Source organism: Bufo gargarizans, chromosome 4, assembly GCF_014858855.1.
Source record: "Bufo gargarizans isolate SCDJY-AF-19 chromosome 4, ASM1485885v1, whole genome shotgun sequence".
Taxonomy (NCBI): Eukaryota; Metazoa; Chordata; class Amphibia; order Anura; family Bufonidae; genus Bufo; species Bufo gargarizans.
In genome coordinates, this window is record NC_058083.1 from 247,264,774 (window position 1) to 247,283,253 (window position 18,480).

Below are 18,480 nucleotides of genomic sequence, written 5' to 3' on the forward strand. Positions count from 1 at the left end.
CACACTGCATGAACTACAAAGCTTCTCATTTCCATTCTGAATTAGTCGTTCTCTGTCCATTAATACAAGATTGTAGATATGAGTGGTGCGGGAGAGGTTAATGTTAGGGATCTAGGCATCTCTTTCCTGAGACCAAAAAATGGACAAAGTAGCACATCTTCAAATCTATTAAATAAACATCTATATTTGAGGCATTAAGCCAGGTGTCAGCAATCTCTGACACCCCATATGTTGTGAAACTACAACTCCCAGCATGTTCCATTCACTTGTAATGAGTTTCCAAGAACAGCTTATCAATCTTGCATATACAAAACAGTTGGACTGCCTGAGGTTGCTGATCCCTGCTTCAGCATTTTTGTCCTACCTGAGTTCTTCCAAAACAACTGTATTGTCATATGGACCAACTATCATTTCCCCCTGTTGTTCTTCAGCACCCAGTGGAAAAAAAGTGATTTTATATCCTTTAACTTCTCCAGGAGCAGGTTCCCAAGTCACGCGGAATGTGGACATAGTTGGATCTGAAGTTTTTAAGTTTCTTGGTGGTTTGAAGGGAGAGGCTAAATTAAGGTAAAAATATGATTAACAAATAGATAGATAGATAGATAATAGGTATAACGATAGACAGACAAATCGATATTAGGTAAACTGGTAGGTAGACAGATAGAGATAGATAAATAATTTTTAATCCCCAATTCCCTTGCTCACTTAAATATCACAAAGTCCAGCAGGGACCCCCACCAATCAGATACTGATAATCTATCCAGAAGATAGGTCATTAGTTAACATGTGCGAAAAACCCTTTAAGACTAGTAATTGCAGACTAAGTTGATCTTACAGCAAACTGAAGACTGTCTAATGTACATTGGATGTAAAAGTATAGAATATTTATGTTCTCATGTAGGAAGCTTAATAAAATATTCCATTGCAGAACTGGCCACTTATGTTACATAGAGAAGACTAATCTTTCCTGGCATTAACTTCACTGGCAACGAAAATGTCTATGTTTAAAAAAGTTAATTTTATATATTATTCTATATACATTCTTCAGACACCATTTCCATTCTGAAGTGTAACAAACTTTCCATTACTGTTTCCATGGATTGCAAATAGCACGTTTTATTACCCAAGGGAGCTAAATATTAATATGTGTCTCAGACAGTTTTTACCAAGAGTTCCTGGGTTTTACAAATACTCATAAGTTATTGTAAAGTAAAACTTTCTTTGAATTTGTATATAACATGGATAGATAAAACTATAACTCCTTAATCACTGTTGACTGGGGTGCCTAGGGCCCACCAGTAAAATTCATTACTGGTCCCTGGCAGGTCCCTGATGAAAGAGGATACTGGTTGGCCGGCCTCTGTGGCTATTAGTCATCTCAGCCTCCCGATGCATCTGTAGACTTTTTATGATGCATAGGCAGGCTGAGATGCTGTACACTGCGTATCTATAACTAGTGCAGTCAGTGTACTGTAGTGATGAGCGGCATAGGCAATATCTGTTTTTGCAATATTTGCATGAACTTATGGCCTAATATTCGCCATAAATTCTCAAATTCTAGAATTCGCAATCTCCAGTCATTATTTTCTTGATTGCGAAAATCAGCAATGTAATTTGCGCTCGCAATACAGGCATGGCTCACTTTTGCTACATTTGTCAAGCTGCTAGAAGTTTCCTGAGACTGGAGAAAATGGTTGGCAGCAACTTTCGTGACTATGAGGAAGAACTCCTGATAGAGTGCTCTAATATATTCACGATTGCGCAAATGTATGTATGTATGGACAGCAGAGAAACAGTAATTCCTATCACACTACCTAACACCCTGCACTGTAACCTATCAGCTACACTATATCACTATCTATCCTACACTGACTATCTCCCACTATCTGTATTATATATATATGAGTTAACTAACTATCTAATGTAATTGGATAAGGAATAGGATCCAGATGAAAGCACAGAGCACAGCAATGTCACTGCTCTCTCTCTCTCTCTCTCTCTCTCTCTCTCAGAACTGCAAAAAAACAGCTGAAAATGGCTGCTGGGTAGTTTCTTATATAGTAAAGGGGAAGGCAACTTTCCTATTGGTTGCTAGGGATGTTGCTAAGCTCTGACAAAGATATTGCAGCCTTCTCATTGGCCCACAAGCAAAAAGGGAGGTTACTGATGAAAAAAAAATCTAGAATATTCGCGATTATGAATATCTAGCACTATATTCTAGATTTTCATGAATTCTCAAAGTGCCGATATTCGTGATAAAAAAATTGCAATTACAATATTCACACTCAACACTAGTGTACTATGCAATACACCACTTGTGCAGGAGGTGGGGCCTAGGGGCCCACTTTGCTTAGGGGCCCAGCAGGGATTCACCTGTTTCCCTGTGGGAGGGCATTCGCCTGCTTTCTTATGGGCCAGTCCAAGCTTGCCCTCAAACATTAAATGTCATGTATACTTTAGCTATTGAATAGCATATTAGCCATACCTGCTTTTCATTTGTGATAGATAGAAAGATGTGAAGGCTCTGATAATGCACTTAAATTCCTAAACACGACTTAGTAAGGAAAATTTCATGTGCATAAATCTTCCTATTTTCAGTGTAAAGATGGTTATAAAGTTTGGGAAAATACCAGTAAATATTTTTTTAAACATTTCACCATACCTGTAGTTCCCTCTCCTTGCCTTGCCTTTCCATCCCCTGATCTGTATACTGGGACAACTGTGATATCATACGTGGTCCTGGGTTGAAGCTTCTTTAATACAGTGGTGGTGACTGAAGGTGGTACTTTGGCAACCATTTGTCTTCCACCAGCTCGTGGGCGATAGAAAACGCGGTAATTCACCACATTCCCTGGAGCCGGTGTCCAAGTCACTTTCATAGTATTTTCTGTCTCATCAGTCACTCTTAGTTTCTTGGCATCCAGTGATACTGTTTATATAAAAAAAGTAAATAATTTTTTGCATCTTAAATGAAATCATCGACACAAAATTAAATTGTTTGGCTGCTTTCAAGAGTATGATAATCAAATTCACAAAGAACTTTGTGATGTATAATTGTAATAATTAGGAGGGCGGAACAGTCAAAACCATGCCAATGTCTGAATTTCTGTACTAGGCCATGACATTTTAATTGCACATATGCTATCACCGTAATTATTACATATGTCATCCTGGCAGTAGATGATGACTTGACATTACATTTAGGGATGAGCGAATTTCATGTTATGAAATTTGTTTGCGCTTCATTTGGTGGTAAAAGCAGAGTTGCGTTATGGATTCTGTTACCGCAGACCATAACGCAATTCTATTTTGCTTTTACCACCAAACGAAGCACAAATGAATTTCAAAATATGAAATTCACTCATCTCTAATTACATTGATTCTTCAACCTACTGCATGCACATAGTAGAAAGTTGTACTGAGCCTCGGCTGGTGCCTACTCTGCAAGTATTAGTCTCTAGAAGAAACTAATACGTGCAGAGTAATTATCACAAGTCTGGAAGACAATATATGGTATATAAAAGGCAAGATCAAGAATTTTATTGTATGCATTTACACTATATATTTTTTATTTTATTTTTCAAAAATTGTAAACAGTTGCCTAAATATCTATTCCTAACTCTAATTATATTACAGTATATTACTGAAACAGTTGCACTTAACTATGGTACAGTTCCAATAATAAGATGCAAAGCTGAAGACATGGACATAACTGCCAGGATAGTAGGCACAGGACCTGTTTTTGGACTTAACAGCTAAAGCTTGCCATGAACTTTGTAAAGCTGAATGCTTATTTGCACCTCCCCCATACAGATGTATGGCTGCCTTGACCAAGGGTGCATGTGTTTGCAATGGAAAGAAGGTAGTAAGACTCCTTTAGTGGTGGCTTACCTCGTCTGAGAAGAAAAGGATTGGATGTGTTGAAATTCAACATGCTAAATCTGCCATCAGAAAAGAGTTTGGTGTCCCCTTTACAAAACATTAGATAATTCAGACGACATTAATGTGCACTGACTGCCTAAGGATGCTTATCTTTACTAAAATGTGGCTTACACTTATTGATTACTGAGGATGATGATGGGACAATGGAAGAGGGTAGCAAAGATTTGATGGCAAGATAAAAAAAACATAAGGATGTGGAGACCAAGATATTCATAAATCCTGAATGCACTTGCTACAGAAGGTAGGTTTTAGCATAGAGATTGCACAGGTTATGGTCACAGCTGGTCCCTGGAGCAAAAAGGTCATCTGTTATTCTTGCTGGACCTATTAGAGGGCTAGTATTGGGGCCCAGGTGAAGAGTGAGGTCTAATTCCTGGGTATACAGTGAGGCCCTTTGATTACTAGCTACATCTTTGACTGCAAAGAATTGCCAATTTAACTTAATAGTACTGTATGTGTTCACATATTTTTATAACATATGTAAACTATTTACTATATCAATTAATTTCATTATTTGTATATGGCGGTAATATGTAGCGTACATAGTGAAGTAAGGGCCCCATAGCAAGGATCAAACCAGGCCCCCCACACAGGACAGAAGGGCCATTTTTCCACTTCCTTATTTGCTAAAAGTTGTTCCTGTAGAGTACTGATGAAGTTTTCACCTCCAGCAGAGGAGGAGATAATCCCAACTAAGACTGGACTCCCTCTTGTCCTGGGCCCCATAGCAGTCACATGGTATGCCGCTATGGTAGTTACGCCCTTGGCAGTATTCATTATAAATTAGTAGCCAATATACTATTGAAGTGAAAAAAAAAAACATACCAGTACATTTTTTTTTTCCCCAGCAAATAAAAATAATAAGGGGATTCAATAAACCATCCACATGTTTTCCATATGTCTTACAAAATTGGAAAGAAAAACACTTGGGAAATCTATCACCAGATGTCTGTGAGCGAATTTCCTGAAATTCTTGAGATTTTATGTTGAGATTTTATGCATAAAAATAGGCATATCTACATGTAAGTGCATAAGCGTAACACATTCAAGTTTATACTTGATGTCTAAGGTGATACAATATGAACAGCTGCGCTGGTCCTGTCATGGAGCCCGGATGATATGGAAAATGAATTACAGCTTAAATATGCTCATGGTACACAGTAAGTATGAAAGACCTACAGCATTAAATAAAGAAAAGGTTCCCCAGTGACTAACGCTACACTACTTGTGTCTTTCCCACCATTCTTTATTGATGCTGCCATAATAAAAGCAAATCATAAATCATCACATTTACTAAACAACTGTATGGATTCATCAGTGGGAACTAAACTCTTCAGGACCAGCACAAGGGGCTTCAGAGCACAATAAATGGAAGTGACCAGTTCAGTTCCAGTAAGAGATGCCCATCAAGCATTGTTGTGGAATGATGTTCAGAAATGAATGGCCAGATCTTTATCATCAGCTCATTTTCTACATGGGTTATACTCATGAAAGCATAATATTTCTTTTACAGTAGATAATGACCATGTCATGCCATGTTAAGCCATGGAAGACATGAATCAATTAAGGATATTAATTACATTATATGTACAAGGACCTACTGTACCATAGAATTATATTTATTTTTTGTGTGACTAGTGATGGTACGATGAATGTTTTTGCACAGTAAAGTTTATACCTACTTAGCGATATCATTCAAGCTAATTCTCATCCATTGTGGTAATAACAGAAGAAGGTGGTGCTTTCACGCTGGTGTGTTGGCAAGCAAATGGAGGGAAAATGTTGGATGACTGCTCAATTCCTGTGTGTTTTGTTAATTTTGTACTTCCACATATAAAGAGATGGTTTTGATCATTTTACTTACATCATAAGTTTACAACCTTTTGCAAGTCACTTTCAAATACTGCAGATGGTGTTAAGCTATAATGAATATTAAAATTCTATTAGATGTGACCTAGTGATATGACTTTTACCCTCGAGTTCTCTGCAGCGATATAATTTTGATCCTTATGAATCCATGAAAAAATATCTATATACATTATGGAGTATTACCTTCTGTTGTAGCTTCTCCTTCAAGTGGCGGTCCCTCACCGCTTTTATAATTAGCAAAAACTGAGATTTGATACTTTGTCTCTGGTGTAAGGTTATCCAACACTGTGTTTGTAACATCACCAGGCACGTTCTTCTCTCCTGATTCATCATCAAACAAGGATTTCCATGAAATTCGGTAACCTCGAACCATTCCTGGAGCTGCTGTCCATGAGGCTCCAATTGTAGTGTCTGTAATGTCCTTAGTCACTAAATCACGAGGTGACCCACGCTCTGTAACAAAGAAACTTAGATGTTTGGAATACTTGACATACTCTACTAAGAAAATTGCCACATTTTAATAACAGCTTTACAATATTAAGTAAGCTTCTTAAGAGACACTAGTCAGGACAGTGCATTATGATCACCCTGTGTGGTATTAGTTCAAAATCCATTTCCTTTCATAAGTGGAATAGAAAAATATCCTTTTTAATCCCTTAACCCCAAGATTTTTTAGCAGTTTGGACTTTTCAAAACATATACTTGACTCGTATGACAGAAACATACATTAGTGTCCCATAAAACCAAGGCTGTTCTTACTTTAGGATATGCATTTCTATCCTAAGCAAGTCTGTAAAAGATATCTGATGCTTGTATCTATGTAAAAAGTCTTGAACTTGACATACTGTTGCATAGTATTACATGGCAAGACTTCAACAAATCTATTGCAATCATCTAGGAACTTGTAAACTCATTTGGTTTAATCCACCAGTGCAACCAAGAACACCATGGATGATGATAATTGCTTTCAATTACTGGGTGGACTTGAGCAGAACATGGATATCTGACCTCACAAAGACTTAGCTACAAGGCAACATTTCTTGTAATAATGATACAATCCTCTGTGCACTGACAGAACAATGTGCAAGTGATTTATGTAATCCCAAGAAACACAAGCGTAATAACTTATTGTTTGGCCACAACATGATTTTGCTACGTTATGTTGAGTTTTTTTCCATCTCACAACTGGGTTGATTTTGTAATGTTTTATTGTTTAGACATTTGTAATGAATAATGACACATGCAGAACTCAGACACAATGAAGCCTGCAGATTTGTCTACATATACATACGATGAAATAAAACAAAGAGCGATCTCCTTGAGTGAAGAGGGAGACAAGCCACTGAAAGACCCATCTGACCACAACGTATCTTATGGAACAACAAAGGATCAGGCATGTTGGGCTCCAATATAACCAATCATTATTTTCTCCTACATCTGTCATTGTGGAACAGTTAGAGGAAGTTGTTTTTTCTAGCTCAAATTTTACTGTAATAACCTTTTCTGGTCTAAATTTCTATAACTCTCATTGACTATAAGTGAGTTAGGGCCAAATGTGCAGCAGCTTATCAAGACCAAATATTTTGCCCACTGAAATCAGTAAGTTTTAACATGCAAATATTTAAAATTATGGAAATACTTGAGTCAGAGCCTAAGCATCCAGCAGCTGTTTACCGAGTGCAAGGACCTTTTTGGGTATGCGCTAAGGTTTCGGCTCTAGGCAACTTCTTTACAATATACATTCCAGCTGTTTACCAAGTGCAAGGACCTTTTTGGGTATGCGCTAAAGTTTCAGCTCTAGGCAACTTCTTTACAATATACACTCCAGCTGTTTACCGCATGCAAAGGACCTTTTTGGCTATTCACAGAGGTGTCTGCTCTAGGCAACTTCTTTACATGTAATACTCCAGCAACTGGAACATCCTTTAATGGTAAAGGTATGCACAGAATTGTTCTACTATTTCATTGCTAATATTAATAGTAAGAATCTTTCTGTGATTTAACTGTGCAGATACTTTTTATGAACATTGTTGAAAACTGCATGATCAGCTTACAGAGGGGGTGGGGGGGATTTTCTAAAAAATGGAAGAATTGCCAATGTTTACACTAAATATAAACTGTGCTACTATGCTGTATGTAACATTGTAATTCACTAAAATTGGATTATGTTCATCAGTGATAAATATTAGCTAAACCTGTTTAAGACTTGACCCCAATCGAATATATTTTCACTATAAAGAAGGCACCTGAGATAGTGGGAATGATCTTGGAGTCGCTGTTACAATTTCCATCCTATAGCTGACTAAATTCTATGTCCATAATTTTATTTTTGTTAGAAAGGAGCAGTCATGCCACTCCATTCATTCAGAGGGATGGAACCTCTGATCTTGTGTATGCTGGAGGTCCCAATAGACCCCTCTACCAATCATTGGATTATTTCCTATCATGTGGATAGGGAATAACTTTAGAACTGGGTGCACCCCTTTAAAAGGAGACCAAAAAGCGCTGCAGTTCCGATTTATGTTTGCTGTCAGTTAATGGAAACATTCTTATTTACATCCAGTGGCTAAAAACCCCAAAAACCTAATCTTGGTCCCTGTTAAGAAGGCAGAACAATTGTGAGCTAAACATCCTGGAATACAGGATAATACAATGTAGTATCAATGTAGGCAAAATTTAACAAAATATAAAGGTGTATAAAGGTGATTCTGCTGCTCACATCCTGACCAGGACTAGGTTTGTACAGGGTTTCAGCCTCAGGATGTAAAATGAACAGCAGACAGATCTTAACTAGGGTGAGAAACACGAAGTACATTAAAAAGTTGCATAACTTTTCATTGTGCTGTAAAAAGACTAAACAACATAAAACTGTAAAAAAAATCCTCATATCATATGTTGTAGAATTACTTTCTTCATGTTCTGCACTATTTTATATTGGTCTGAAAGATGATATGACAAAGGGAGGTGGTGCCAAAAGTTTCTGAGCGGCATTTTTATTACCATACGGCTCTTCTCACATAGAGGATGAGAAATATGCTTAGCATTCTAAATGTCGGCCTTACTCTGAGTCAGCGTAATTGAAAATGTATGTTGTAAAGCACCATAGGCAGCCCTTAATAGGTCCATTGTCTTTCCTCAGTGAAACGTAATCTGTCTTTCTCTCACACACGATCATTTTACCAGAAAATAATCCAGATGCTGCTTTGCTAGAAATAGCGCACTAGGTCATAAAACTGACAAACGGCTAACAATCACCTATTGTCATTGAAATACAGATGTATACTGTAACTCTGACCTCATGCAATGCAGTCACCAGGGTAGCCACAACAAAGAGACACATCTGCCAAAAGTGCACATTCTGTAAACTCTACCAGAATATTCCATTTCAAACTGCCCTGAAGCCACACATGCATTCATGTCAGCACAAAAGTTTTACCCCAGAAGTAGTCTGGAGGAGCTTTGGTGACAAAAGGAGAACACAAAGGACTATGTGAATTTGCAGTTGTCACTCAATACATCCTTGGACTGTTGGTATCTAATAATACTGGCAATTCTGAGAACTTTCTTCTCCATTTTAGAGAATTACGTGGAAGGGAGAAGAGACTGTTCACCATCACCGATACTATGGACAGGAGCGGGCAGAACAGGAAGCCTGTGAGCACTGTATGATGTCGGCGGTGGGGCGTCAGTTGGGAAACATAACATGCAGTAATATTTGTTTTTTCCTGTATTGTTAATGACCTACATTATATTGCACAGGGCACCTTGGATACTTGCAATTGAGGAACAAATATCTCTTGTAGTCAAATGGCCTTAGTTTATCCATTTTACTAATTATGTTCCAGGAATTTTACTTTAAAAATGTTATTCAGTAGACCCTGTTCCAGTGCAGTCCAGTTCTAATATAGCTTTTACACTCATTTATTTTTCAGTTGAGGCAAGAGTGGTTCCTAAAGAGGGTAAAGTATAAAGACAAACTTTCAAGGCTGTAATCCCAGAATAAAATAATCTGTGCAAATGGTCTATAGAAGAAAAGTCTATGCAAAAACCATGAAACTACCCTATGTGACCAAACCCCTGAGGTCCCAGAACTGCATTAGTTAAAGTGGATGTTTTACCATTATTTTTTACTAATTAAAACTAGATAGTGATACACATTCTTTTATTTAATCTACTTTTATTTTATTTTATTTTTCTGTGCATGTTATGGGGGCTGCTATGTTGTCTAAGCTGCTCTTAACAGCATTTAGAGACATGCTTTACAACAGCCACTTTAGCCATAGGTAAAATGGACGAGAGTTAGTGCATTGACTTTTAAACTTACTCTGTGACTTGTGCAGAGGTCATTGTGCAGAGAGGAAGAGTAGATAAACTGTGACACCAACTACTGTCAATGGTTGATCCTGTGTTATCTCTATACAGGCGCTATCTGTCATTATAAACTGGCCTATAATGATAAAGAGGTAACTGCTGAAAAGTGATCTCTACAGACAGGAAGTCTCAGCCTTTTATTAAGATTAGTGGCTAATGCGAAAAATTTAGGATTTTTTTAAATATAGATAGTGACCCGGGACATTAAACAAAAGCACGCAATAAAATATACAAGCTGATTTCCTACTTGTCATTATTCGCCAAATCAGTAGGTTGTACTGCAGACATTTGAATAAATTATTGTTAACCATGAAATGTCATGAACATTGACGACATATTTTAAAAAGAGTGTGACTCAGCATCAGATTCTGAAAATGCGCACAAAGGAACTTTTCAGGCAAAAGTAAAACACAACTGTAAACATGAAATAGGCTTCCTGTGAGAAGCCAAGAGCTTCATTGTCCAGAAATGTCAATTTATTTTAATTTTCACTGTAGGAGGAGGCCTATTTCTCAAACAGTCTGGGGTTTCCAAAGTAACAGCATTAATAATACAGCATAAATTACAGGGAGTAAGGAGCTTTGTTCACTTCATCTCATCAAATGTCATTTCTAAAATGAGTGATGACATCATTACTTTACATTAAATGACACCAGATGCACTATGTCATAGCTCTTTGGTAAATAGCATTGTTTTATACGTATTTTAATACTATATAGATATGTGGAGTACACCATGGCTTCCAGCTGTAGAGGATTATATAGAAGTTCATTCACTATGCACATTGCACGTCATTTACACAGAGGAGGGTGAAATCTGTATCAAGTTTCAAGAATATGCTTTGTGGTATTACAAAACCTAGCGTCATTGTTCTATCTTTCGACCCCCGTATACATTACAGTATTGTTGGCCAAATCCGTACAGCCAATAGTGTAATATGTGTGGGGGGCTCTCGATTCAGATGATGTCAGGGGAGAGAAGAATCAGGTGAATGGAATATTTTCACCTGATCATTCTGTTCTCCCAGAAGATAAGCCATTGCTCAAGGTGTCTAGAAGAAGGTTTTTCCTCTCTTCCCATTGAATACACATACAAGTTTGGACGAATTGAATGTGCATGTGTATGGGGGGAGTCAGGAGAGTCAGCTGCAGTCTGAACAGTTCTTCAGTCTACAGCTACTGAAGGTGTATGGCAGCTTTTAGAATTATAAGGTGGGTTATAGGAAAATAAACTGGGAAAATACTGAAGAACCATAGCAGATACCACAACTGCCTGCATCAGCAAATATAGTCACTTGGTCGTTTCATTTGGGTCCTATATAATACTCTAATTTCAGCACTTTATGGTGGTAGTTGTAGACACCATGTATCCCTGTTATTTAGACAAAGCATGGTATTAGGACATTGTTGAGGTGCACCATGTATGCATTTGTAAGCACTACTCCAGTACTATATTTGTTACATTTACCCAGTGTATGTTGTTTTTTGCTAATGGTGCAGTTTCAGCTATAATTCATCATTTTTTGCAGATTAAAGGGAATACATCACCTGGCTAATCAATATTAAACCATAGGTATTACAGCACTTCAAACATTTTTTCCATATGTGTTATTCTTTCCTTTTTATACCTTCAGAAAATCCACGTTAATCCATATTCTAATGAGGCATTACGGTGCCCAGAGGGGTGTTAGTTTCGTTCAAAAGAGCCCAGGCCCAACCTGCAGAGCTCAAGCACACTTCTCCTACGCTCATACACTACACCCCCCCAGCAGTTTCCCCTGCTCCCCTTCCCTTCCCCTTCCTGACATAGATCCACAGGGTTTTCAGACAGCTTCCACTAAGGGGCATATAGGTTTTTACAGTTGCTATTTATCAGTGTATGTATCTGGTATAAATACACTGATCAATATGGTGTTTAGAAGGAGTTCCATATTCTACAAAAGCACCTGTTCAAATTTTTCCAACATAGAAGTCAGGTAAAATTGGTAAGGCACAACTTTTTTTGACTAAAAATTTCCTCCATCAAAATTTTAATTTCTCATGCAACTCCCTGGAACCCACACAAAGTTTTATTATGGGCCCTGTAAAATCTGCATATGTTCCTGTCTGTTAAGGCATATGAATTTTATAGAGTTGTAGTTGTTGTCCTCCACTCATAACACCCCACTATGGGGCTCCAACTCTGAGGGACATGGTGAATCTATGCATTTCATTGAAGACCATTTGCTTGTGTGGCTGCCTGTAGTCTACCCTAACAATAACAGCTGATCACCTTAAGATTAGAGAATCCAACTTTTTAAATAGGGGTTACATTTATGAGAGCGTCTCCTGTTTAATGTAAAATAGTAGTAGGATGTGCCATTTCCTCCCCCAATCCAGTAAAACACTTTCTCCAGCCTGAGCGTTGTTTGCTGAGATCATTACTGGGGAATACATAGAGCCCTCTGAGGTCAGTCAGAGTATAGTGGCTGTCTGATCGTGTGGCTGTGCAAAGCCTGGTACCCCTCATATGCTGCCAGCATAAGTGATCTGTATAGTTAGTGCCCAGATGGGCAGGTGTTTATTTGATGTTTTATGTTATTCCTTATGTGCTGTGACTTCACTCAAGTGATGATTATCTTGGACGGCCTGTATTATTAACCAGCAAAGTCTGAAAGAGTCTGCCATTACTCACTCTACTAAAAATACATGAACCCGCTACAGTAAGTACATGTATCTTTACAACAAAAAAAAGAAGACTGAAGTCATTAGGTATAGTCTGAAATCTACAGCCGGTCAGGGCTTCTATAGATTACAGTCATTCTTTACTCCATTTCATGAATGTGCCAAGTCCAATAACTCCAATGGCCACACCCACACCCTGCTCTCACCACACCCCCAACCATTGGCATGGTACATTTTTTTTAAATCTTTCTAACACCAAAAAAAGGTATAGGAGGAAGGATACATTCCCCTCATAGTATTGAATGCAAAGCATTTTATTTTTGAGCATGATATGGAGAGAGTGGTGTATTTTTTCATTTGCCATATCAAGGGCTTGGCTCTTGTCTGCTGTTCTGAAATATAAGATAATTAACATTTATTTTGTAACTCTCAATTTGCCTACAGCAATGGAAAAAGAGAAAGCAGTTCACCTCCATTTTCACATCAGCAATCAACATCAAGACTGATTTAATATATTAACAACTAGTGTAGTCTGTGTTTGCGTTTTAAATTTATGCCCCAAGGTTGTAAAAAATGAACTTGTGCCAAGATTCTTCTAACCACCTCCTCACTCTTGGGAAACTCGATTGCTAAAACAGTAGCATTTAAAAACAGCCACAGATTATTGAATTCCCAGTTCTTCTGTATTTTCCATTACGTTTTTTTGGGGTTGTGACGAGGTTTGGTAATAACGTGGCCATTAAAGTATTGGACAAACAGAGAAATTCATCTGCAATTTTCATTAGCGCTGTGTATTGAAAAGATAATTGTATGCCAGCTACCACAAAAGGTAGAAAATATGACACTTTGTGTCCAAATGATTAAAAAAAAAATGACTGTCCACCTCCAACATATCAGGTTCATTTTCCCCTCAGTTAACAGTGCCTGGAAATAAAGCATTGTCAGCTATATCTGTGTCTTCTGGTTAAATCATCAGCCATTGCCTATAATGTAAATGTTTGCTATACCAAAGTGCTCTTAAGTGACTTTCAATGCATGACTTCCCTGCATAGACCAAACGTGCTGCATGATAACTGGCTTAGAACTCTGTTCAAATAAAGGCAAAGCAGTTATTTGAGACAGCGTTGTTAATTCAAATGGATTAAAGCAGATTTCTGCTTAGGAGACATATTAAAGGTTTTATTGGAGAACTACAGTATGTTACTAACCAGTCCTCATAAAAGGAACTGCTCCCATTGCAATGAGAACCTAAAAAACTTTTGAAGGCTGAGTTATCGTTCGATACCATAATGGCATGTTCATTTTTGAGGTGGCTTAAACGGGTACTGGTACTGTCACAAGTTTTGCATAAGTCATTAATAAGAAACTTTGCAATGTATGTTATCAGGGCTGTCTTTACCAAGGGGCAAAAGGGGCAGCTGCCCCGGGCCCAGTTGCTCCTGGGGGGCCCAAGGCAGCTGCCTCTTGAGCCCTGCTAGCTACTGCCCTGGGTGTCAACCTGTCTGTGTACTTTAATGTTGCTATCTAGGACCTTAATGACATCATCACCATGTGACCAGTAACCTAGCAATAGTACTGGTCACATGGCTATGAGGTCATCACAGGTCCTATAGGGAGTGTTGCAGAACTTAACTGTGGAGCTTTTTTGTGTGAAGATTACATCAGAAAAAGGTGACAGGGGCTGTTATGTTAATATACTGTAAACTACTGTATAGTGGGGTGCTGTATACTGTGTGGCGGCCTGTATACTGTGGGGGGCTGTATATTGTGTGGGACTGTATACTGTGTGTTGGGCTGTATACTGTGGGGGGCCTGTATACTGTGGGGGCTGTATACTGTGTGGTGGACTGTATACTGTGTGGGGGCCTATATACTGTGTGGGGGCCTGTATACTGTGTGGTGGGCTGTATTCTGTGTGGTGGGCTGTATACTGTGTGGGGGGTCTGTATACTGTGTGGGGGCCTGTATACTGTGTGGTGGGCTGTATACTGTGTGGTGGGCTGTATACTGTGTGGGGGCCTGTATACTGTGGTGGGCTGTATACTGTGTGGTGGGCTGTATACTGTGTAGGGGGGCTGTATACTGTGTGGGGGGGCTGTATACTGTGGGGGCCTGTATACTGTGTGGGGGCCTGTATACTGTGGGGGGGGCTGTATACTGTGGGGGGGCCTGTATAGTGTGGGGGGGTATATAGTGTGGGGGACCTGTATAGTGTGGGGGGCTGTATATTGTGGAGTGCTATACTGCTGTATTGTATACTGTGGGGGTCTGTATACTGTGGGTGTGGTATAGTGTGGAGTGCTATACTGCTGTACTGTATAGTGTGGGGGGCTGTATCGTGTATAGTTTGGGGTGCTGTATACAGTTAGGTGTTGTATACTGTGAGGTGTTGTATACTGTGGGGTGCTGTATACTGTGGGCTGCTATACTGCTCTACTATATACTGTGGGGTACTGTATAGTGTGGGGTGCTATACTGTATACTGTTGTCATGGTCTTACCTTCTTGCTGTTCTCCTTCGTTTGACATGTGCGGCGGCCATCTTGGTTTCTGGGTTTCTTGTAGCCTCCCACCCTGCAGCTTCTCCTTCCCACTGGGAGGAGCTGGATGCCTAGCTCATATATATAGGAGGTCTGTGGCTTCAGTTCCTTGCTTGGTCCTCTTGTGTTCACATGCTTCTAAGACTGCTGCTGCTTCTGGTTCCTGATCCTGGCTTCGTCTGACTACCCTGCTAGTTCCTGATCCAGGCTTCGTCTGACTACCCTGCTGGTTCCTGATCCAGGCTTCGTCTGACTACCCTTCTGGTTCCTGACCTCTGGCTTCGCAAGACCCTGCTTCGGTTTAGCCATCCGTTTGGACTTTTGCCTTACAGCTTGATTTTCAATAAAGCCTTCTTATTTCCACTTATCTCTTGTTGTACGTCTGGTTCATGGTTCCATGACATTAGGACCAAGCCATGAATTCTGACGGTACAGGGCCATCCTCGCTACCTACGCTGGTTGCCAGACTTGATCAGCAGGATCACCTGTTGGGTCGGTTCGCTGTGGCGTTGCAAACCCTGCTTGAACGCACGGCTCATTTAGCTCCCGTTGCCGATGGGTCGGTTGTCGCTCCTGGGCCCGCTCCTACTGCCGCTCCGGTTGTTGCGCCAGAGTCTACCCCGACACCTGTTGCTGCGCCTGCGGTGTTTGACCGGTTCTGCCCCCCTTCCACAGCGCTTTGGGGGAGAGCCAACTCAGTGCCGAGGTTTCCTTAACCAGGTGGGCATTTATTTAGAGTTGCTGCCACATGCCTTTCCTACTGAGAGATCAAAGGTGGGCTTCTTGATCTCGCTGCTCTCGGACAAGGCCTTGGTCTGGGCCAGCCCTTTATGGGAGAACAACAATCCGGTGGTTGCCGAGTTTTCCGGTTTTGTTGCTTCTCTTCGGAAGGTATTCGATGTGCCGGCTCGTGCTGCCTCTGCTGCAAAGCTCCTTATGTCCATCAGACAGGGTTCTCGATCCGTAGCTGAATACGCCATTGAGTTTCGTACCCTGGCAGCAGAGGTGGGCTGGAATAATGAGGCTCTGGTCGCTGCTTTCTCTCATGGTCTCTCGGATGCCTTGAAGGATGAGGTTGCAGCTAAGGACCTACCAGTGGAGCTCGAGTCTCTTATTTCTTTCCTGATTTTGATTGACACCAGACTCAGGGAGAGACCTTCCTTTAAGGAGAGCCTGCGGAGGTCTTCTAACAGATTGGCGCCTACGTTTGCTGTCCCACCCGTGCCTCCCTCTCCTCCCACGCCTCCTGGGGATGACTTGTCTGGGGGTGAACCCATGCAGCTGGGGTTTGCTCGCCTGTCCGAGGGGGAGAGGGTACTCCGGAGACGCGAGGGCCGATGCATGTACTGTGGTCTCGGTGGGCATTTTCGGTTGGCATGCCCGAACCGTCCGGGAAACGCTCGCACCTGAGATCCTGTCGGGGGCAGATCTTGGGTGGAGTCTCCTCGTCCCCGGTTTCCCGTGTTGACAAACCACTGATTACTGTTGTCCTCTCCTGGGTCGGGGGCTTGGTGGACTCTGGTGCTGGTGGTTTGTTCATTGATAGTGTGTGCGCTGCCGCCAATTCCATTCCTCTGCAGCCTCGAGGTTCCCCACTGGCTCTTGAGGCGATAGACGGCAGACCCCTTCTGCCGCCACACGTGACTCAGGAGACCCTTCCAGTGGGGATGGCCATTGGTGCCGTTCACAGAGAGTCGGTCTGTCTCCAGGTTATTTCGTCTCCACACTACTCGGTGGTCTTGGGGTACCCCTGGCTCCAGAAGCATAATCCGACTTTCGATTGGAGATCGGCCGAGATCCTCTCGTGGTCACCGCAGTGTGGGGCTAGTTGCATCCATGGGCCTGTCAAGTTGCTGTGTACTTCCTCGGACTCTCTGTTGCCTCCTGAATACGAGGAGTACCGGGATGTATTCGATAAGGTGCGTGCGGTTGCCCTACCTCCGCACCGCCCATACGATTGTGCCATAGAGTTACAATCTGGTGCCGTTCCTCCTCGTGGCAAAGTCTATCCACTGTCGGTAGCAGAGAATGAGGCCATGGAGGAGTACGTGAGGGAGGCGCTTTCACGCGGACACATCCGCAAATCCTCGTCCCCGGCAGGGGCTGGATTTTTCTTTGCGAAAAAGAAGGGCGGTGAGTTGAGGCCTTGCATCGATTACAGGGGTCTCAATCGCATCACGATCAAGAACGCTTACCCGATACCCTTGATTTCCGAGCTGTTCGATCGCCTCAAAGGGGCCACGGTCTTTACCAAACTCGACCTGAGGGCGGCATATAACCTGGTAAGGATCAAGGCGGGCGATGAGTGGAAGACCGCGTTTAACACCAGGACCGGTCATTATGAATCCTTGGTTATGCCCTTTGGGTTGTGCAATGCGCCCGCAGTCTTCCAGGAATTCATCAACGATGTTTTCCGTGACCTGTTGCAGCAGTGTGTGGTGGTCTATTTGGATGACATCTTGGTATATTCTGAATCCATGGAGGCCCACATTCTGGATGTCAGACGAGTGTTGCAACGGTTACGAGAGAACAAGCTGTTCGGTAAGCTTGAGAAATGCGAATTTCACCGATCCCAGGTAACCTTCTTAGGTTACATCATTTCCGCTGAGGGGTTCTCCATGGATCCTGAGAAGGTTTCGGCTGTCTTACAGTGGCCCCAGCCCAGTGGTCTTCGTGCCCTGCAGCGCTTTTTGGGCTTCGCCAATTATTATCGGAAGTTCATCAGGGACTTTTCCATGCTAGCCAAGCCTCTTACGGATCTGACCAGGAAGGGCAGTAATCCCCAGGTCTGGCCGCTCGAGGCCATCCGAGCTTTTGAGGCTCTAAAGTCCGCCTTTGTGTCGGCTCCGATTCTGTCGCATCCCAACCCTGGGTTGCCTTTTGTCCTCGAGGTGGACGCGTCTGAGACGGGAGTAGGCGCCCTTCTGTCTCAGCGTAGAACACCAGAGGGTCCTCTGCTTCCTTGTGGGTTTTACTCCCAGAAACTGTCTTCCGCAGAGTGCAACTATCAGATTGGTGACAGGGAGTTATTGGCCATCGTGCAGGCCCTTAAAGAATGGAGGCACTTGCTCGAGGGCTCGGTGGTTCCGGTTCTCA

At 41.4% G+C, this 18,480-nt stretch overlaps 1 protein-coding gene across 5 annotated transcripts in view; it reads right to left on the minus strand.

Moving 5' to 3' along the window:
• COL12A1 (collagen type XII alpha 1 chain) overlaps positions 1-18,480 on the minus strand; it is a 165,569-nt gene that overhangs the window by 103,697 nt on the left and 43,392 nt on the right. For 3 of the 5 annotated variants that reach the window (XM_044288838.1, XM_044288839.1, XM_044288841.1), the window contains exons 14-16: positions 5,995-6,264; positions 2,663-2,929; positions 365-557 (exon numbers count right to left, since the gene is read on the minus strand). The exons of the other annotated variants lie outside the window; for them this stretch is intronic. In XM_044288838.1, the coding sequence (XP_044144773.1) occupies positions 365-557; positions 2,663-2,929; positions 5,995-6,264 (730 nt within the window). The remainder of the gene's footprint in view (positions 1-364; positions 558-2,662; positions 2,930-5,994; positions 6,265-18,480) is intronic. 5 annotated transcript variants of the gene reach the window in all.